Genomic DNA, 22,890 nt, shown 5'->3' on the forward strand with positions numbered 1-22,890 from the left:
ATCATTCTGCAAAAGAATTTTTTATGTGGCTGAAAAATAAGGTAAAGGGACACCCAGATCTACTTGGAATTCCTGATACTTGCTGTTTGGGTTTTTTTAACCACTTAGTAGTAATTACGCAAATTAACTTTGTAATATGAGAGATGTATGCCAAACTGAAAACCTTTTCCTTATTTGTCATACATAGTCACCTTCTTGCATTCTTATATGTTTGTTCAACGTGCTTCTTGATCTTTTGGCTCTATAGCCAAGTTGGATAGGTGAAGTATAAAATGGAAGGAAAACAGGCTTGTCTTCCAGGCTCAAAGATTGCCCATGATTCAAAACCCAGGTGGCATCTGTCCCTCAGGGGTAGATGCTGACTTCAATATTCAACACCTTCATTAAAGATGGGGAAAATGAGACCAAATAAACTCTTGGCAAGTTTACAGACAGAGGAGGATAAGTTGATATACCCTAGTACAGCAATGCTATTTAGGGAGATCTCAGTAGGCTCAAGAAAAGGCCTGAAAGAAAATTCATGAAGTTCAAAAAGGGAAATGCAAATTCCGCATCTGGGACAAATCAATCCCAGGAAACTATTTGTGGGAAAGCAGCTTTGCAGAAAAGGAACAGAAAAGGCAAAAGCTCTTCTTGGAAGTGTGCAGCAAAAGTACAAACAAAGCATTCAGAACTCGGAACTAGCAAAACTCCAAATGTATAAGAAAAAAAATCCAAAACAACAAACACCAAAACCAAACAAACAAAAAACCACCAAAAAAATTCCAACAAACTACTCCACTATGTGGGTGGTCAAACACTAGAGCAGTCTTTTTCCAGAGGGGTTGTGTTATCTCCAGCCTTGGAGATATTCAAAGCCCTAAGCAGTCTGATCTATTTGACTCTTTTTTGACCAGGGAGTCAGGCCAGAGGACTGCAGAGGTCCCTGTACACCTAAACTATTCTATGACTGTTTTTTAACTTTGTAAATTCATATTAAATACACATAGACTACACTTAAAACCTAAAAAGTCTACTTTAAAATTGATTTTTGCATTACAGTGCTGGAATGCAAAAGGCAGGTTGTCTGCTCCCACAGTGGAAGTAGGTAAACTGCTATTAGGCCTGGATTTTAGGCTTTTAAGTACTCAATTTCTAAAAGTCTAATTCTCATTTTTCAGAGTTTGTTTCACAATTTTCAAGGCTCTATTATGAGTATCAATGCTAATTGACGGACTTATGAAATACTCTGAGAGAAAGGTGAGCTACTATTTTAGAAGCAACTGTGAGTGTCACACAGAAATTCTCAATAATCTGATAAAAAAATAGATTAATGTATTCCCAATCAATAAAATGTAAGAAAGGGAAAGAACCCAGCATACCATTAAAAGCACTAACATGCAATAAATGATGTATTAACTTTTACTTTCTCATAAATAATATGTTTTGATTTGTCTAAAATCTGTTGGAAATTTTGCTTCTATGTTATCCATAAAACTGATATTTTAAGGAGGCAATTTGAGAAAGAGAGAAAAAACCCTACATGTTGATACACGATATGTGATTATTTATTCATGTAGTTGTTTGATATTATCGTCAATAACATCCTCAGAATCACAATACAGTCATGATTTCCTAGTGGAAGTACACTGTAGAGCTACAAAGCTACTAAATTAGAATCTTATAATATGTCCGACTGTCGTTGGGAATGTGGGTAAAAATAGATAAAAAACTTAGAGATGTATGCATACTGGACAAGTCAAAAATAGCTAAGGTTTTAACACATCTCTTGCTCTAATTTTTAAATTTATATCTACATAAAAATCTCAGACCTTTCATTGCCATTGCTGACAGCAAGCACTTCCATCAGTTATGTATATCTAACCTTCATTTCAAAATCACAGAATCACAAAATGTTAGGGATTGGAAGGGACCTCAAAAGATCATCTAGTCCAATCCCCCTGCCAGAGCAGGAACACCTAGATGAGGCTACACAGGAATGTGTCCAGGCAGGTTTTGAATGTCTCCAGAGAAGGAGAATCCACAACCTCCCTGGGCAGCCTGTTCCAGTGTTACCCTCACTGAGAAGTTTCTTCTCATATTTAAGTGGAACCTCTTGTGTTCCAGCTTGAACCCATTACCTCTTGTCTTACTGTTGGTTGTCACCGAGAAGAGCCTGGCTCCATCTTCGTGACACTCACCCTTTATATATTTATAAACATTGATGAGGTCACCCCTCAGTCTCCTCTTCTCCAAGCTAAAGAGACCCACCTTCCTCAGCCTTTCCTCATAAGGGAGATGCTCCACTCCCTTCATCATCTTTGTTGCCCTGTGCTGGACTCTCTCCAGCAGTTCCCTGTCCTCCTTGAACTGAGGGGCCCAGAACTGGACACAATATTCCAGATGAGGTCTCACCAGGGCAGCGTAGAGGGGAACCTCTCTCGACCTACTAACCACCCCCTTCTAATACACTCCAGGATGCCACTGGCCATCTTGGCCACACGGGCACAGTGCTGGCTCATGGTCATCCTGCTGTCCACCAGGACCCCCAGGTCCCTTTCCCCTACACTGCTCTCTAATAGGTCATGCCCCAATTTGTACTGGGATCTGGGGTTGTTCCTACCCAGATGCAAGACTCTACACATGCACTTGTTACATTTCATTAAATTTTTCCCTGCCCAACTCTCCAGCCTGTCTAGGTCTTGCTGGACGGCAGCACAGCCTTCTGGCATGTCAGCCACTCCTCTCAGTTTGGGGTCATTAGCAAACTTGCTGATAGTACACTCAATTCCCTCATCCAAGTCACTGACGAATATATTGAATAATACTGTTCCCAGTACCGACCCTTGAGGCACTCCAGTAGATACAGGCCTCCAACTAGACTCCGCCCCATTGACCACAACTCTCTGGCTTCTTTCCTTCAGCCAGTTCGCGGTCCACCTCACTACCCGATCGTCCAGACCACACTTCCTCAGTTTAGCAGCAAGGATGCTGTGGGAGACTGTGTCAAATGTTTTACTGAAGTCAAGGTAGACCACATCCACCACTCTGCCATCATCAATCCACCTCGTTATGTCCTCATAAAAGGCTACAAGGTTGATCAAACATGACTTCCCCTTGGTGAAGCCATGTCGACTGCCCCTGATGACCCTCTTATCCTTGATATGCCTTAAGATGACACCAAGGATCAGTTGTTCCATCACCTTCCCAGGAATCGAGGTGAGGCTGATTGGTCTATAGTTACCCGGGTCCTCCTTCTTGCCCTTTTTGAAGACCGGAGTGACATTTGCTTTCCTCCAGTCCTCAGGCACCTCTCCCGTTTCCCAAGACTTGGCAAAGATGATGGAGAGTGGTCCAGCAATGACTTCAGCCAGCTCCCTCAGCACCCGTGGGTGCATCCCATCTGGACCCATGGATTTATGGATGTCCAGGTTGCTTGACTGGTCCCTAACCCAGTCCTCATCAACTAAGGCAGAATCCTCCATTGCCCTGCCTTCCTCTGGGGCCTCAGGGGTACGGGGCTCTTCAGGACAGCCTCTGGCAGAGTAGACAGAGACAAAGAAGGCATTCAGTAACTCTGCCTTCTCTGTATCTTCTGTCACCAGGGCACCCACCCCATTCATCAGTGGCCTACATTGCTTCTGGTGTTAGTTTTATCTGCCATGTATTTGAAGAAGCTCTTTCTGTAAAATATACACATACCTCTACAGAGCATGTCAATAAATGTACTTAACAGATGTAGATACAAAATTTCAACTAAAATTTCATTTTAAATTGTCATTTTAAATGGTCTTAGAGGCTTATATGTATAAATGGTGGTAGAGATTTATATATATATATACTTACTTACTTATTGGTTTATTTTTCTTACTTGTTCCCATATTCTGTTGTGTTGTGGAAATAATTGAGCATTAGAGAATTCCTAAAGAAGACCATTTTCATCTTTTTTTTTTTTTTTCCTCTAATTAATTTTAGAAAGAACACCCTAGGAGAAGATATTCAAACACAGTTCCACACTTATAGTGAGATTAAATAGTGAATAAATTATTCTTTTACAGTATTTCTGAAAACCATATATGTTTCTTTGCAAGTATGTATCTGAATTCAACTTGCTTAATCAGGAGTGGGATTCAGTTAATTTTGGCCATATGAAAGCTAGCTGTCTTATTAACAGGCTTGTTTCCCAGGTTCCCTCTACAGTCACTATCACAAGGGAAAAACATCTACTTCTGTCTTAGGCTATTAACATTCTCATGTGATGGAATGGAAGGAAACGTCATCCTGATACATCAATCATTTTCCATTGAGAGAAAAATCCTGTAATAATAACTATTAGACATGTAATTTCTATCTTAAGGATAAATTTGTAATAATAATAAATTTTATTTTGACTCACTTGGCATCATATATTGCCTCAAAAATGAGAGGTTTTTTTTTTGGTAAATAAAATTTTCAGAATAAGAATCTTCAAATACAGAAATATTGGGGTGGAAGGTCAAAAAATAACAATACAAGAAGGAAATTGGAGAAGGAAAATCTCATTATTGTATAAAATTACAGAATCTGTGCATTTCTTGAGCGCTAAAATATATTAGCCATATAATCAAATGGAATTTCTTAATCACAGTTTTCTGTAATATCTGCTATACTCGTTAGTTTTTGTTTCATGTGCCTGACTCTAAGTCCATCATTAGTACTGTTAAAAACTGTTTGTTTGTTTATTTGATTTGAGAGAGGTTCTCCATGATAATTGTATGATAATATATGTTCTGTATTGCATTCTCTACTCTCTGTTTGCCTCTTTATTCTGTTTATTTTTGATTTTTTTTTCCATTATCTTCCTTCAGCTTATATTTGTCTCCTTTTGAAGAAGACTGTTTGACTTATGAAGTGTATATTCCAGTGCCAGAACTGTTTGGTTGGTGGTTTTTTTGTTTGTTTTGTTTTTTTTCGTGTTACATATTCAGAGACCTCAATCACTACCTTCCTCATTCATCATGAAAATTTGTGGAGCAAGTAAAAACCTCAGGAATGAAAAAGTCCCTTATATCTTTGCTATCATACCTGTAATGCAGTCTTGAGAGCTTTCTGCTCTCAAATGGAGAGCAGAAATGGAGCTGGCTGTCACAGTTCCTCTTAAGTTCATGTATAGGCTCTAAAGGTCTTTGTGATATCAAAATTGATAAAGTAATACAATAAGACATTGGGTTTTACTTTATTACAATCATTGTAAACTGAGAGTTAAGAAAAGGCTTTTCTTACAGTTACATTGTCTTGAATAACAAATGAGGTGTGATTTGTAAATGTAATGGATTAAATTGCTAGAAACCACATTTTAGATGGTAAAAAGATAAACTCCAAAAAGTGTCTGTTACCTAGTACATGCAGCCTGACAGGTGCAAGACACATTTCTGAACTGTGTGTGTAGCACAAACCTGTGTGTGATCATCTGAGAGCTTTTTTTCCCTTATTAAGATAGAGAAATGCAGAAATCTATTTTATTCTTTCTCTGGGCAGTGTTAGCTTGAAATAACTACACTGCAATCAGTAAAAAGATTTGTGCTAGATAAAGAACTCAAAGAGACAGTTCTCGACCAAGAACTCCAGCTTCAAGATGGGGATGAATGAGACTCAGTGCTCAAACTACTCAATAGGTGAGAGACAATAAGGGGGTAGATTAGACAGACAGAGCTTGTATGTCTTTCTATATCGTCAGAGTAACAGAAAATGTTTCAACATTAGTATTTCATACTTCAGAGCCAAGCTCGTTTGTGAAATAAAACTCCAGATTGTGTTTTGTTTTACTTTGGGGCATGGATTTAGAACATGTTAATCAATTCCTTTTGGATGAAACTAAACTGGAAGACACACTGCTGAACTACACTAGAACAACTCTGAACTATCTCTGAATATGAGTAGTGTTTCAGCTGTTTCAACCTACATATCAGCTCCTCTTAGATGATGTTACTTGCTAATACAGAAATAGCCAAAGGACCCACAAGTGAGACTTAATATCTCAGATATCCATACAAAGTATTCTCTAAAGTACACTTTGAATATGAGATCATCAGTTCTCCAAAAAATAAGTGCCAGTGCACTGGAACAAGTAATTCTTACTCTGGAGAGTTAGATATCTTATCTCATTTCTGCTGTGTGACTTGAAGTGGGGCAGAATCTTGTTTTGGAGTTTCATAATAGTCAAGCCATGTAAAATATTCCACCTTCCCACAAAACTTGTTTGGATTTGTCATAAGACCACTCATATGAATAGATTCATATGCTCTGAGCACTTAAGATGAGAGGAGGAAGCCTCTTAAACTATCTCCTGACTAGGTGTACATGAATATACAAATGCTACTGCAAAGCTGCAAAAGCCATTAAACCAACATTCAGTTATATCCAGAAAGAGTTGAAACACAGATTTGTCCACAAGTTTCCCTGATGTTGGGTATAAAAACATTTGGATATATCTTTTTAATAATAAGGCACCAAAATGCATCTATCTAATAAATAATTAAATTATTGTGAATTGATCATTCCTGCCTCAAAAACAGTAAATTACTGACAGCATCCAAAGTTTTCTGATAATTCAAAAGCCCAGGCAATTTGATACGTGACTAATGCCCTAAGATGACAGTTTCATTTTCATGCAGGAAAGATACTTTGAAACATGACATTAAAAGTATGACAAGGCAGTAAGAGACTCTATTGATGCTGGGATCATTCTAATGAATTTCTTGGGATTTCTTGCTGATAAAAGTAATTTCTAATTTTAGTTTTCTAAAATATGCCAAGTCAACAGTAAACACCCTGAATCCCAACCCTGAGACAAATTTACTTCTTCATTTTGATTAATTTGTGCATGTTTTCCAGAGAGAGGGGAAAAAAAAAGCTGAATTTTATTTATTTATTTGAGAATTGTTGGAAAACAAAAAAAAAATCTAAAACTTTTTTCCATTTCTCTTCTTTTTTTTTTTTTTTTCTTTCCTAGAGCACAAAATCAGAGCAGAAGCTCTAAGCCTTCCAAATTTCAAGCTTTTCATAACACACATGTAAAAATAAATAATTCTTAACCTCTTTAAACCAACATGTTCTTCTGAACTTTTATCACTTTAAATAAAGGCTTTCTATAATTTCTGGTCTTTCAAAATTGCATCATTCTGAGCCAGTTCTGACACACTGCACTTTCAAAATTCAAGCTGTCCCAAATTCCATGTAATACCTTTACGTGCATAGACACTGCAGCCACCCTGCATCTCTACTACTGTCTGAGAATCAGATCAGCCTAGTATTCGCTATCTGAAATTCAACCTTCTATAAAACTTTTCCACAAAAATAAAGAATAAACCAGCCACATTGTTTTTATTCAGCCTTCTACCAACAGAAGCGCTGCTGAGATAATTTTTTTTGTCTATTTTTAACTTTTGCTTCTGCTGTAGATCTAACAGATTTAGGAGCATAGCCGCTATAATTCTTAAGTAAATTCTAACCATAGACTCAATTTATTGATTTTGCATGACTTCATAGATTCTATATAAGTTTTTCAGTTATTGTTTGAATATTAAAATGGGAAAATATTAATAATAAAGCATCAAATCAGAATTTTATTTGAGACAACACATTCCTTCAATAAAAACAGTTTAATATTTTGCACAATTTGGCTTTTCTAGGTGGTCTAGGCAAGCTCCCTGTTTACCTAATTCTTAGCTACATCATCTTTGGCACTTAACTTCAGGTTTCATTCCTCTCAGATTCCCCAACAGTAAATAAGTTAGGAGATGCAAGATAGATCAGGTTTATTTTGTATGGGAGAGAACAAACAAACAAACAACTCCAAAACATGGAAATTAGTGAACTGGGGTAGACTACAGTTCAAGTCTCTCCTGTCTAACTTGAAGCAGAATATAGAACACATATTGATGTGGCTTCTCACATAGAACTTTCTGACTAGTTCAAGAGAAAATAGTTCCAAGAATGCAATACTTAGGTCTAGCTTCAGTTTCTCTTTCAAATAATCCTTAAGTATTCTAAGTGAAATAAAAGCTTGGAAAGAAAATAGCTAAATAATCAGTATAAGTTTCTGTTGCAGATCTTCCATTCTTGAATGAATTTTTAGAAGAGAAGATCAATGTTGAATATCTGGAGCTGGACAGGAGATTAACTTGCTTCTCTTGTTGCTGCATGGACTGTGAGAGCTGATGGAGCACTAGATGCTATGGATCATCAATAATATCTTTCAGGTCACACACTTTCTCAGAGGAGCAGCAGCAACCACTTTGACAATCCAAGTCTCTAGCATAGCCAATATGTCATTCGGCTATCCAAAGCCATAAGAACGGTACTTATCTTGCAGATAGCAGGGTCCATCTCCACCAGACCTCTGCAATTCTCAGCGAATTTTTCTGAGACTTGTTTCCCTCTTACACTAAGCACTGACCAAATGCATCCTAGCACCAAACCTGGTACCACACATCAGAACAGGAAACAGATGGCCAAAGTAGGGTTATACATTGGAACAGAAAAGATAACATTCCTGCCCAGTAACCCTCTGTGGGGATTTCCCTGGCTGCCTCTGAATTCACAGGGACCACAACATGGGTGGAGCACAAAAAGGGATGTGTAACACAAAGATCTGTGCAGCAGCTAAAGGGTCCATCCACAGGGTTAGAGACGAGCAATTCTACAGCATTGTCCAGGAGCCTTGTGCTGAGCTGAAATGGTGTTTGTGGGCAGGGGGAAAGGGCATTCACAGATGAGGATGCTCAGCACCAGTAAGGCCTGTTGAGTGCACTCGGAACCCTGACATAGGGAAAGATTGTTTTCTTTAAGAAACTTTGAAAGAAAACACCAAATAAATTAAGCTTTAAAAGCTGGAAAAAGCTGAGTTTGTAAAAAAAAAGTTTTACTGAATTTGCTGTTCATAGAAAGACTTAAATAATTACTTAAGTTTCTGTGCATAGAGATGGCTTCAAGAAACACACTTATTAAAACAACTTTATTTGACATGCAGGAGAGTTATTAGTCATTTAAGAGAAACAAACAAACAAACAATAAACCAAAATAGAAAAGAAAATTTGGCCAGGGCCCTTAGGAAAAAAAAAAAAATCTGTTTGGTTTGTGTCTGTATTTTTCCTCTGACACATATTCATGGAGGTTTTTTAGTTAAATCCTTATGTATATTTGGTATAAACTGGAGGTCATTAAGAAATTCACTCCATGTATAGTTTAATCAGAGTAGATTCACCTCTTAGATTTTCAAAACAGACTCAATAATAGAGGTAGTTCCGAAAAAAATCCCACATTCATGGTTAATGTAGTCGTATGTTATTAAATATATACAACATTGGTTTTGTTTTGTATTACATGTGATTCCATATGGAAGCTGGAGATTTACACTTTTCTGTTACCAACAGCAATCAATTGATATGACCAGTAACGATAAGTGTTGGAATGCTTACTTGATAACTGAAGTTGGAAAACACAGACTACTTGACCAACTGCATACTTAAATACTATTTCATTGCTATTGTATTCAGAATTTGTATCCAGATTATTTTATACATTCTACTGATTATTAAAAGTATTTAGAATCATAGAATCATTTTGTTTAGAAGAATCACTCAGGATCATCAAGTCCAACCATAACCTATACTCTAGCACTTAACCATGTCCCTAAGTACCTTGTCTAAACACCTTTTAAACACCTCCAGGGATGGTGACTCCACCACTGCCCTGGGCAGCCTGTTCCAATGCCTGACAAGCCTTTCTGTGAAGAATTTTTTCCTAATATCCAATCTGAACCTCCCCTGGCACAACTTGAGGCCATTTCCTCTTGTCCTATCACTTGCTACTTGGGAGAAGAGGCCAACACCCTGCATGCTACAACCTCCTTTCAGGTAGTTGTAAACAGCAACAAGGTCTCCCCTCAGCCTCCTTTCCTCCAGGCTAAACAGCCCCAGTTCCCTCAACCACTCCTCATAAGACTTGTGCTGCAGGCCCCTCACCAGCTTCGTCGCCTTCCTCTGCACTCTCTATAGTATTTCAATGTCCTTCTTATGACGAGGGGCTCAAAACTGAACACAGTATTCAAGGTGGGGCCTCACCAGTGCCAAGTACAGTTGCACGATCACTTGTCTAGTCCTGCTGGCCACACTATTCCTGATACAAGCCAGGATGCTGTTGGCCTTTTTGGCCACCTAAGCACACTTCTGGCTCATATTCAGCTGGTTGTCAATCAACATCCCCAGATCCCTCTCTGTCAGGCAGTTTTCTAGCCACTCTTCCCCAAGCCTGTAGTGCTGCCTGGGGTTGTTGTGACCCAAGTGCAGGACCCCGCACTTGGCCTTGTTAAACCTCATACAGTTGGCCTCAGCCCAACTATCCAGCCAGTCCAGATCCCTCTGTACAGCCATACTACCCTCCAGCAGATCAGCACTCCCACCCAATTTGGTGTCATCTGCAAACTTACTAAGGGTGCACTCAATCCCCTCATCCAGATCATGGATAAAGAGATTAAACAGAACTGGCCCCAATACTGAGCCCTGGGGAACACCACTTGTGACTGGCCACCAACCGGATTTGGCTCCATTCGTCGCAACTCTTTGGCCTGGCATTCCAGCCAGTTCTTTATCTATCAAAGAGTACACCCATCCAGGCCATGAGCTGTCAGCTTCTCTAGGAGAATGCTGTGGGATATGTGTCAAAAGCTTCACTGAAGTCTAAGTACACGACATCCACAGCCTTTCCCTCATATGTTAGGTGGGTCACCTTGTCATAAAAGGAGATCAGGTTGGTCAAACAGGACCCGCCTCTCATAAATTCATGTTGACTGGGCCTGATCACTTGTTTTTCTTGTATGTGCCGTGTGATGTAACACAGGATGATCTGCTCCATGACCTTCCCTGGCACAGAAGTTAGACTGACAAGCCTGTAATTCCCCGGATCCTCCTTCCAGCCCTTCTTGTAGATGGGCATCATGTTTGCCAACTTCCAGTCAACTGGGACCTCCCCAGTTAGCCAAGATTGCTGATAGATAATGGAATGTGGCTTAGTGATCACCTCCACCAGCTCCCTCAGCACACTTGGATGTATCCCATCTAGACCCATAGACTTCTGAACATCTATTATCCCTTAAACATTTGCTCATAGCTTTGGCACTGAATTTGAAATCCAGCCCCAAACAAATTAATTGACATATGGTTTCAGATAATTGCTGGAACTCAGCAGAATATGGATAATGTGACAATACGTAAGCATGCTGGCAATGCATTCCAGATGAGGAGAAGTGTTTTGAAAATCTTAATTTTATTCAGATTGCATGTTTTTGGGTTTGTTTTTTTGAACTATAGAGGATTTTAAGCTTTTTATACCAGATCTATATCTATTTCAGATGGCATATTTCTTTATGTATGTATACGAATACAGGGAGAGAGAAGTAGCTTCTCAAAAAGGAGCAGTCATCAGGATCTTGGACCACACACACAAGGGGTACTCATGCATTGAAATATCTTACCAATAATCACCCAGTTTTTAATACAATTTCTACTGAAAAGATCATTAAGATGATCTGAGCGATTTTTGTTCTGCTACTATAATCGAAGAGTTTGGCCTTAACACAGAATTGTCTTCATTATTTGGTAACATTCTGTCCATATGCTTGAATGTCATTACTCTGATCTATGTAAAGATAACTGAAAATTTTTCATTTAGTAAAGCATACCGTGGTCACTTGCAAAAAGTTACAGAGCACTGTCAGAAAACGAATGTTGTTTTCTTTTGTCTCATTATACAGATCACACGAAAACAACAATTGGAATATAAAGAATTAAGATCTGAATCTTATTTTTATTTTCTTTTGCAAGGTTCTAAAATTCCTCTATGTAAATTAATCATATTTCAGACTGCATATCTGAATATATCCAGCCAGTAAATGAAGTTACCAGTCCACAAATAATTTTTCCACATTCATATATAGAAGACTGAAAGATGAGCATTCCTGCAGTCAAATATCTTTGCTAGATCTGTCCAGATCAGGCAGCTTACTGGAATGCTTTTAGGAAAAAAATAAATATCTCTATGGCAATAAAATAGCAGCAAAAATCTCCCTTTAACTTAACAATGTTAGAAAACACCTAGCCCTAGCCAGTTATGGTGTTACAGGGAAAGTAGGAAAAGACAATGAGCTGACAAACTTGGAGTAACCTCCATGTTAAGAATTATTCTCAAAACTGAAGATTATGTATATGGGATGTAAAAATCCATAGAAAGAATTTGAAAGAATTACAGATTGAGAAAGAGGCTCTGGACTCCCCTAATGAAAGCTTTTCAAAAGGCAGCAAGTTACAGAACATGAAAAAGTAGCACTGGTCAAGTGTAAATCTAGTTTGATATGCCTTCACGGAATTTAACTGTTATAAGTATATTTTAGCCATTGTCAGAAAATATTACTTCTCCCTAGATAGATTTTTGTGATGTGTTCATTCCATTAGGAGCAAGAAATAAAACTTCCAAAACACCATTCTTTCTTATGGTATAGACTGCATATAACAGAAAATGCACTTCAATTACATTCATTGACTGAAAATGTGAGATGCATAAGTGAGAGGATGATAAGACCTTGGAGAAACAGAAAATAAATCTCAAAATAGATGCCCCTCCTGTACATTTGTGAGTTTTATTGTAATCTGAGTGTAGAAAAAGGATAACAGTCCTGAAGATGTATCTGTACTTGCAGGAAAGTGCCTATCACGTGTTTGTGTATGTATGTGTGCATGTACACATAAATGTGCTTTTTTATGTCTATGAAGGATGGAACATGAATCATAAATGAAGGAAACTATCGATGTTGAAATTGCTGAGCAGAAAATCCATCTCCAAAGTAGCATTAATGCCATACCAGTATTTGCTAGTGAAAACAGAGCAGAATAAGTATGGCATCTCATTCACTTACCTTTTGAAAATGGTTTCCCCAGTCATATGACAGTGTCAATTCCATGCTGGTTTATTCTCTGTTTTGTTACAAATACTTAGTCAGATACATTTTTGGAGAATACTGCAAAACCAGCTCCATACTACTGTCCTACATGCAAAATGTATTGTAAGAAGATATTGCAATGAGGCATGATAAACTTCATGTCCATTTAAAGAAGCAAAATGTTGCCTTTATATGGTTTCATCAAAATAAATCCTGTAAACCTCAAATGATGAATTTGCTAGTCACACTACAGTTTGCCTGTAGTTCTATGTAAGAATGAAAAAAAAAAAAAGACTGTTGAATACTAATGCAGCATATGAATGCAGCAGGAATTTTCAGGATGAAATCTCCACAGGAAAAGTGGTTTGGGAGATGCTTCTTTGTACATAGAAGACAAAAAGTAACAAGCTCTGGTCTCATGCAGTTTTGCTTACTTATCGGTAGTAACGGAAATGCAAGGAAGGGAAAGCTTCATTGAGCTTCTACTCCTTATTCAATCAAGGCACATATTTTTGGTCCCAAAGGAGCCTAAAGAGGTAAATTCTATTATTAAACATAGTCTACTATTTAACAATCAGGCTTCCTTATCCCCTCATTCTCTCATTTGCTACTGCGACTAAAATCATACAATTACGTGTGTGGATACAGAGCACATATTTCCTTTCTATGGATATCACAGCTGTTAGGAAGAGAACTGTTACACAAAATAATGTAACCCATATACATATGATTATATTTTTTACTGACTAATACATAATGTAAAATAAAATACATGCTATTAATTTAATTTTAAAATTATCTTAGCTAGAATAATTTTTTTTTTTTTTTTTTTTTTTACAAACTTACTATAATAGAAATATTTTACTGCCTTGTGCATAGTAAAATTTAAAGAATTTAATGAAAGAGTCTGGATTAACCAAAGAGAGAGAAAAAAAAAAAAAGAGGAAGTTAAAGATAACCTTTAATGAAATGTAAAACTAGTTTCATTTATGACATTTTGATTCCACATATAGATATTTTTGTATTTCCAAGTTTATTTTGTTTTATAGATACAAACAAAGATCTGTAATGGATTTTGCTTGCAAGTAGAATGACCCATCAGAGTTACAAATTTATTCTGAGAAACCTGAAGTACAGTGTTCAATTTTGTACTGTTTTAGCAGAAAACATACCCACAGATTTTTTTCAGGTTTGAAGAATAAATTTCACACACACGAAAATGAAATACGAACTTAAAACATTAACCTGAGACACATGACATTCCCAATTTGGAATAAAATCAGCTTGAGTTCTTTGAAATGCCATGTCACAAGTCAGACAAAGTCTATTTTAAACTCTACATCTGTAAATTTAGGGCAAGTGAGTAGGCTTTGTGTTGGCTTAAGTCACAAGAATTTGGCCAAACTATGTTGTGTGGGGTTTAAGTCAAGGAAGATCAAACTTCCATATAACTAAAATAAGTTATTTTTATGGTGACATGACCAAGCAAGCTATTTATTTTTTTCATTTCCAAAGTACTTATAAATTAATCTGTTTTTTTCAATACTTCCTTTCTGCTTTCAGCTATCCATACCATAACTACAGGTCTCTCTAGCTAGAAGTCATTGCCAGGGCATTTTACATGGAAGCATTAACTCACAGTAACTGCCTGCATAAAATACACATATCCTATGTATGATTCAACTAAGAGATAATAGCTACTGAGAAGTTAATATCACTTACAAAACTGTGAGAGGAATGAAATTTATGCCACTGAAAGACCCATAAATGGTTATTCCTGTTCCTAGTATCTGCTGCTTAGAAGAAAGGCAACAGCTGATAGGAGGAAACATTTATTCAATGGCTTATTTCTTTTTAGCCTCTTGATGCCAAAACCAAATCAAACCAACCAAGAACAACAATAAACCAAACCAACCAAACATCCCCCAAACAAAGATAAAAACACACAAAAACTCCACAAACAAACAAACAAACAAAATCAAAGAAAACACACACCGACACCACTCCCAGCGAAAACAAAACAAAAACACTGGGCTAAATTTAAAAGTGTAAACAGTTATTTCGTGGTTATTTCTGATCGGAAAATGTTAATCCTGAAATCTCTAAATCCAAAGGACTCCTCTCAAAGTCTCTTTTTAAAAGTATACTAAGAATATATTTTCTCTGAAAACTTAAGTTGAAAAGGTAGGTACCTAACGCAAGATTTCTAGAACTTTTCTGTAGTCTACAGAGACGAGTAACTCCAAAGGGCTATTCACCCAGACTTAAAATGAGGCAGGACAGCTGTAGTTTGACAGTAGAGTAAATCCAAGCATTTTAAGGCATACCCTGTTATATAAGAAATTGCTGTCACATGATATAAAATATAAAATACTGCTAAAGCATCTGTTTACAAAAAACTTCCAAAATACTCGAAACATGTTTACAGGTTAGTTCTGCAGTGGCTGCCTCATAATGCTCCAAAATGCTCTATATTGTGTGCTGTTTAATTAGTCAGAAATGTGACTGCACACTTAGGTCTGAGCAGAATGCAGTCTGTAATGCTGAGTGACTCAGTAATGCAGCTATTAAAGGTGAAATAATGGCCTACAAGAGATGAATACAGATCCTTCCTTTCTGCATAAATGATAAATGGCACCTGACCTGTTAAAACTCATAGAGAGGCAACTTCCCTGTAATACCAGATTCAAAGACCCTTGAAATCAATGGGAATAATCTCCTCACTTCAGTATGATCTGATGTTACACACCTCACGCTTATTAAAGGGACTAAAAAGATTATTTTAGGCACACAAAATTATTATCACCCTTTTTTTTCTCCCTTTTTAATGTTCTTACTCAACTTTTTTCAGTGCCCTTACTTTGTCTTTTACTCTCTCAGCTACTACTTTCAGCTTGGTGACATGAAGCAATGTCAGCTGAAGAAAATGTTTCATTATGCTTAATAGTGACTGACCCTGAGATATACAGCTCGTGCCTCTGGCAAACACACACTTGTTCCCTTCTCTTCCTCCTTCACTTTTCCTGAATTTACTGATCAAATGAAGTTACTGCTGATTTCACCAGTGTTTTTCCAGTGTGTATTGGGCTCTTCATGATCTGTCCCTGACAGTTCAGAGAAAATATACTCTAATACGTACTTCCGGTTTGCATATTGCTTTTGGCCTGTTGTCAACCTTTCACTCTTCTCCTAATTTAAGGCAAGAATGCTGGCACCTGTTCTCTAGCAACATTATTCAATCTCTTAATCCCATTTATGCATGTTCCAGAATCCTCATATTGCAATTCTGTTGCTGAATCCCTACAGGTTCTTCTTTTTCTTTTACATATATACACAAAGTTTTTAAAATATTCTGCCTTTTTACACATTTTTTTTGCACTTTTTTTTCAGGCTTTGTGGGCTGTGCTTGCTATTATGTTCCTTCACACTCATCTTAAAGGAGACTGCAGAAACTGAGAAATTTTAAAGTTTATAGTAAGAGGTTCCATAGTCACAGTTTGCAGACATCCAACAAGAAAATTATATACTACACATCAAAGAAAATACTACACCAAAAGTCTGCTCTGCCTAGTGATGAGAAGTGAAGTCATGAGGAGTGGAATTTATTTGTTTACATTAGATGTACAAAATAAGCTGTACATTCAGTAATCTTAGATACATGATGGTGATGGAAAAAACAGAAACATGAGCCAGCTGAGCTCTCTTATTGCATCCCAAATCCATCACTTTCTCTTCTCCCTCTCAGAATAATGCACAATTGTACTAACTTAGAAAGTTTATCCTTGTCAATCATAGAAATATCTGTAGCATGCCTTAGAAGTTCAGCACAAAATAAATAGTTTCCTTCGCATTAATTACTTATGGAAAATGATTATGAATGTTAAAACCGTGGAAATAGTTCTACCATTTCACATAACAAAATCTTTTTTTTTTTTCCTCTAAAAAAGAGGCAAGCAAACAGAAAGAAATAAATAAAACAGACCAACTGAGGCAATGAGCAAGAAAATCTCATCTTGACTCCCTGCTCCTTCCTATCCCCTAAATTTTATAAAATTATTAAGAACTTCAATGCCTTGTAAGGGATTGTGTTGGGCAGTCCTATATAGAGACAGTTCTAATAGTACCAGCTGTAATACATAATATTAATTAAATAACAATTTTCTTTCTACTATTTATATAGCATATCAGCTTCTCCAGGCTTTTCCTCCTCCCTCCCTCCTTTAATTTGCTAAAGGATGCTACCTTACCTGTAACTTATATCACCAGATACAAATTCTTTCTCTGTATATATTGGGTGATTTGTAAAGAAGTCAAATTCAAATTATATTACATTATCAATGGTGAACATTTTGACTGATTAAATAAATGACAGATGCAGAATTGTGTATGAATCATTGACAAAATCAGATCAAAAACTGTAAGGAACTGATAAGGATTACCCACTTTGTATAAACAGAATTTTAGTTTAAAGATTAAGAAAATAATATAAAAAATAAAACATTCAAGGTCTTTAAAAAGTCTGAACATAAAATACCTGCTGTCATTGAATAACATTCCTCTTGAGGTAAAAGCGCCAACAATCCAGTTAAATACTCATACCCAATTTCATGAAATGGCAAGAGGAAAGTAAAAGCACATACCTCCCCTGTGTGAGCTTTCTGGTTTTTAATTACACTGTAGCTAAAGTGCGTAGACAACATCTGTTTCCCTCAGAAAACATTATCTACTCAAAGAAAGTATATGAATGCTTGAAACAAAGTTGCACACAATTATCTTTCTCTTCCCTTCATCTCCTCAAAGACATTTCTTTCCTGGTTAGTAAAATAATATGTCCATACAGCAACTGTGTAATTCAGATTTTATACCTATTTATACACTACTTTTAAAATCTTAACTTAGTGGAAAACAAACAAAAAAACAATACAACCTCCGTGGTTCTAATAAGGAATATATATCCAAACTATGCAACTTAAAAGTATTCGAGAAGGATCACCGTGATTTTGTGAATGGGGACTGAAAAGTAAGAGAAATGCTGAGGCAGTAACACTTCATGGATCCTTTAAACTGTCATTATTAGATCCCAACAGAAGGCAAGACCATGGCAAATTAAATAAAATACCTCTCTTTTTAGATGAAATTCTAAAAACCTCTTTTCAGGTAAAGCACTGCAACTACATCACTAACTGCTTTATGGCTTCACTCCCGCATCCCATCCATTTTTTCTTGCAACTTCATTCTTAGACTACATCAATCTCTTTTCCACTTTACCCTAAATAACTACCTGAACAAGTTCAGAGCATAACACTCTCCTCACTCCCTTTTGGCCTCAACATTAAATAACATGTCTGATGTTGGAAAGTAGATTTGTGAGACTCTCCCAAATGGGCTCTGGAAGGGGGTAGAATGGCCAAAATATATTAGAGGTAAGGAATTAAAAGCTCTATTCATGGCTTCAAAAAACAGCAAACGGAGCAAAGGCACCCTTTCACTACAAATTAAATATCTTGTACTTCGTCCTCTCATTCACATACTTTATTCTTCCTTCATACTGCTGTGTGCACATGTGTGTTTGTCATGCACATAGAAACAATGAGGGTAGGGGGAAACAAAGCCTCATACAACTACTAAGTACAGGAAGCACAACAAGGTAGCTAATTTTATCATTAAGAGTCTTCATCAATCCATGTTAGAAATATTGCTAGTGCTAAACAAAATTATGATATTAGATTAGATCTTGCTAATCTTGAAAAAATAGATATCTAAATTTCACTGACAGAAAAAAAAAAGTCAACATGGACCTCGCTCATTGTTTCTTCTCTTTCAGCACTAAAAATGTCCAAAGGGATTTAATAACATTTAAGTAACTGTTTAGATTTGTCACCATGCTGCCTGTAATAAGATGAAATAGCACTAGAAGGCAAAAAGGAGAAGGACACTGCTGTTCCTGCAGTGCTATTTCCCATTTCATCCTATACAAGCACAGCAGGAATGAAAATTGCACAGATGTCTCTGAAAGCAGAAACTCTTATTGATTAGAAAAGGATAGAGCTTTTAACATGCCTACATCACCTCCTTCATGAAAAACCTTAGTCATAATTATGAGCATTCTAGCACTACCCCAGTTGCCCTTGAAACAAAGCCAAATTAGCAAAGGACTTATTTTTTTTTTCTTTTTCTTTTTTTTTTTTCCTAAGATAAAATTGTATCTTTACAACAAACCTGTAAGTCTGGGACAACCCTTTCCCTAACAAAGTCAGAACTTTCATCACTGATTTCAATTGTTCCCAGCAAAATTATCTGTGAACAAACATTAAAATTGAATTGAATTAAATTAAATTAATAAACTTACTTGAAAACTGTATGGCGAATCCAGATTTGCTGATATAAAAATCTGTGTCAAACTGGATAGTTACTATGTTGAGTGTACTGTGAATGCCTTCAGGAACAAGTGATCCACTAATTTCTTTGAGTAACATCTCATTCTCAGGTGGACCATCCCAAACTCGTAGAATGTCATGGGATGCCTCAGTATCAAAAGCGAGGAACTGGAGGCTGTAAGAATAACATGTTTCTATTGTCAGCTTTCATATTAGTCAATAATCTTTATCGACAAAACTAAATCAAACAAGCAAATAAACTTTTATTTCCAAGGGTGATTTTCCATAATATTTCACATCTTTATGTTTGGATGCATAAACCCCCAATACAGAAATGTATTTGAAAGAAAAAAATCTTGCAACTATTTTTTTTTTTTAATTTATCTACCATAAAATAGATACATTGCTTTAGACACAAATAATCTGTAAGCATTCACACAATCTTTTCAGAAAATAGTTTTGGTTTTCTTAGGACAATATTATGCATCACATTCCCATCAAAACAAATTAAATAAACTAAACTCATGCAACAAGCGATACAGTGTGAATAAATGTCTAACTAAAAGAACTACCTAAATGCAAGGGATTTTTTTAAATGTAGATTCTTCCATAAATGGTTCTACTGACTCCAGCATTTTTACTTTGTACATATTCAATCTTGTAACTTTGGCACTAAAATAGCATTCATGGTAGATATTTTCTAAGCATATTTCCAGTTAATAGTTGTAGTTTGTATTTATGATTGCATATATACATATAAAAATTGTTTTAAAATTCATTGGTGTTTCACAAAATTCTAACAATTTTTAAAGTTTGATATTCATCAGATAATACTTCTTGAAAAACAGACAGTTTCAACACAAACCTACATATGCAGTCTTAAAATGTCAAAAATACTGAGCTTGAACTGCATCTCAAATCGCTTTTGTTCTCCACTGTACAGATAGAATTTGGTTATAACACAATCCAAAAAAAATTTTATAGTTGTAAGATTTTTTCCAGTACCTGACAATATTTCCTGGGTCTACTTCAATCACCCACATGCAACGGAGATTGTTGTCGTAGGGAAAAGGGTAGCCAGGAGATAAGATTCTTCCTGATGATTCTCCTTTAAAACGGCCTCCACATTCAGCTAATAAAATACGACATTACATAACATGTTACTTTTAATCCATTACAGGTGGTCTTCCACCTAATCATCTGATCAATCAGTTTATACAGCTAATCTCTTGCTGGATATGGAACACAACTAAATTGACAGTGTTCTGAGATTGTAAGACAACACATAAGGGCTTGAAGTGTCTTGAGAAAGTAATCTAAATGCAGGTTTTTTTGAATGTTTTTGTATTTTCCTCTCATAATTTGAAAAAAAACTCATAAAAAATAGAAAACATATCATTATATAATGAAAAGAACATGCATTGCTACTTAATAAGTAAATAAATAAACAAACAAAACAAAACAAAAAAATCCCCAAGAACACCATGTCACCCTAAAGCAATAGAATTAAGAAAACTAAATGAATGAGTTCAAGATAATATATATATATATATTTACAAACAGAGAGGAAAGATACTAAACAAAAGCAGGCTATTCATAGAGAAAATCAGCCTTTCAGCCTAGCAAAAAAAATGTTGTAAAGCTTCTTACCCAAACGTGTCCTCACAGTGAAGCTATAGTATTTCTTAGAGAATAACAGATGGTAAATAGTTCCCTCTTAGATGGCCTCATTCAGTCATTAGGTAAAACCTAGTTTTTTTTGATAATCTTTTTACTTAATCTTGGAGAAAATCGGATTTTTAAAATATAGATCCCAGAGGCCTTTAAAGCCCTTTTTTTTTTTTTTTTTTTTTTGCTTTCCTTCCTTTTAAAGTCCCTCTGATGCTTTCTCTCTTGTGAAGTGCAAAGACAAAATAATGCTTTGATAAGATCTCTTGGTATGGTAAAAATGCAGTTTTATTTTGATTTAACATCACCTAAAATACTTAGCTGAGACATTTAGTACCTTATGATTTTTGAGTTCTGTGACAAAATATAATTGAAATGCTACTCTTGATGGATTTTCTGACATAATAAAAGCACATTTGCAGACAGGTGGCCTTTCATATCTTTTTTAAGCACTTTGCCAATCTGTTACTTCCTAAATAGTCTTAAAAAAAATCTTTTGTAATTATTCAACTCAGAGGATAGCATAGTCTATTATTCTTCCAGCAGAGTAATTGTATAAATAAAGAATACTGTAAAGAAAAAAAATTGCTCACTGACAAACTGAATAAATTTAAAATTAATCATTCATCCAGGACCACTGAATGACTACAAGTTCATAATTTCTAATTTTCACCGAGGATAACCAGTCTGCCTTTTTATTGTGATTTTTGAAGATTCCTTGCCTCTCCCTGTTCCCCCTCTCTCCTCAGTGCCTTACTTCTGCCCCTGCAGCACAGTTCAAGCTCCTCAGTATTGCTGGTTGATGAATCAGCTGTGCAAGTGGTGATGCTGCTTTCAGAGAAGTCTCAGGTTGAGGTCAGGAGTAACAGAGCAAAACTGTTTTTATCTTACATCTCCAGATTTCTTACTATGATGACAATCTTAATTAAGAATCTTAATTTTGCCTTCAAGTGTCAGTGCTATATATTCTTTTAAGGCTGTCAAGTTAAAGGAAATATATATTACACTGCATTTCTTCTGGCAAATTCTATGGATAGGATGTCGTATTTTAACATTTACTACATGTTTAAGATTTATGATTACTACAACTATTTGAAAACAGTTTTACTATTGTCTCATCAATGTCACATTCTTTCAAGAAATGATACTAAAACAAGAACAGTAGCATTTTTAAGCCAATTTCTGATAATAGCAGCAAATTAAAGTGTCTGTTGATTTACATTGCTCATAAATATCCAGAAAATAATTTTATTTGTACATGCCAACCTAAAATATTTAATGCAAAGCATCACTGTTTTCACAGGTTCTTGGGGTTTCCCTGAACAATCTGTAGACCTTAAAAGATCTCGTGGTGTGCTGAGAACAAGTTCTTGCAAGCATGAGACTTAAGTGCATACAGCTACCAGACTCACAAAAAAAAGTACTCTGGAAATAAAGGACATCAAAAAGTTTGCAAAAAACTTATTTTTTCTTTTTCTCCAATTCTCTTTCATAGCAAAGAATCTCAGTTTCAGTCTGATTATAACTAAGAGTAAATGTTGAAAGAAGGAGTCCTGTAAACTAGAAATGTTAGAACCATTTTATTGCTGATTCGTCTTCACCTCCTGCTATTTAATGCATTACTGAATTACTCTCAAAAACTGTTTTGATCATGGGTGAATAAGAGATGTTCAGACTCGGGCTTTTGTTTGGACATATTAAAGAGATGTCTAAAAGAGGTCTCAGTCCTGTAGAAAAACAGTTGTGATGCAATTTTGTAGTTTTCTTTGAGGAACATTTCTAAACAGAGCATGTTTTTTCTCTCTGATGTTCTTGTGCATTTTTTAATTGCCCTTCTGTTTCCCAGTTCTCTTCTAGTCAACTTCCTCCTGTTGTATCGTTACTAAGACACCA

General features: G+C 36.1%; 1 protein-coding gene across 4 annotated transcripts in view; it reads right to left on the bottom strand.

Annotated features, from left to right (window-relative positions):
• The window catches only part of CSMD3 (CUB and Sushi multiple domains 3), a 647,755-nt gene that overhangs the window by 190,194 nt on the left and 434,671 nt on the right, over positions 1 to 22,890 (bottom strand). For all 4 annotated transcript variants that reach the window (XM_065630191.1, XM_065630190.1, XM_065630189.1 and 1 more), the window contains 2 exons: positions 20,335 to 20,461; positions 19,302 to 19,504 (listed from right to left, as the gene is read on the bottom strand). In XM_065630191.1, coding sequence (XP_065486263.1) covers positions 19,302 to 19,504; positions 20,335 to 20,461 — 330 coding nt within the window. The remainder of the gene's footprint in view (positions 1 to 19,301; positions 19,505 to 20,334; positions 20,462 to 22,890) is intronic.

Source organism: Caloenas nicobarica, chromosome 2 (assembly GCF_036013445.1).
Source record: "Caloenas nicobarica isolate bCalNic1 chromosome 2, bCalNic1.hap1, whole genome shotgun sequence".
NCBI classification, from domain to species: domain Eukaryota; kingdom Metazoa; phylum Chordata; class Aves; order Columbiformes; family Columbidae; genus Caloenas; species Caloenas nicobarica.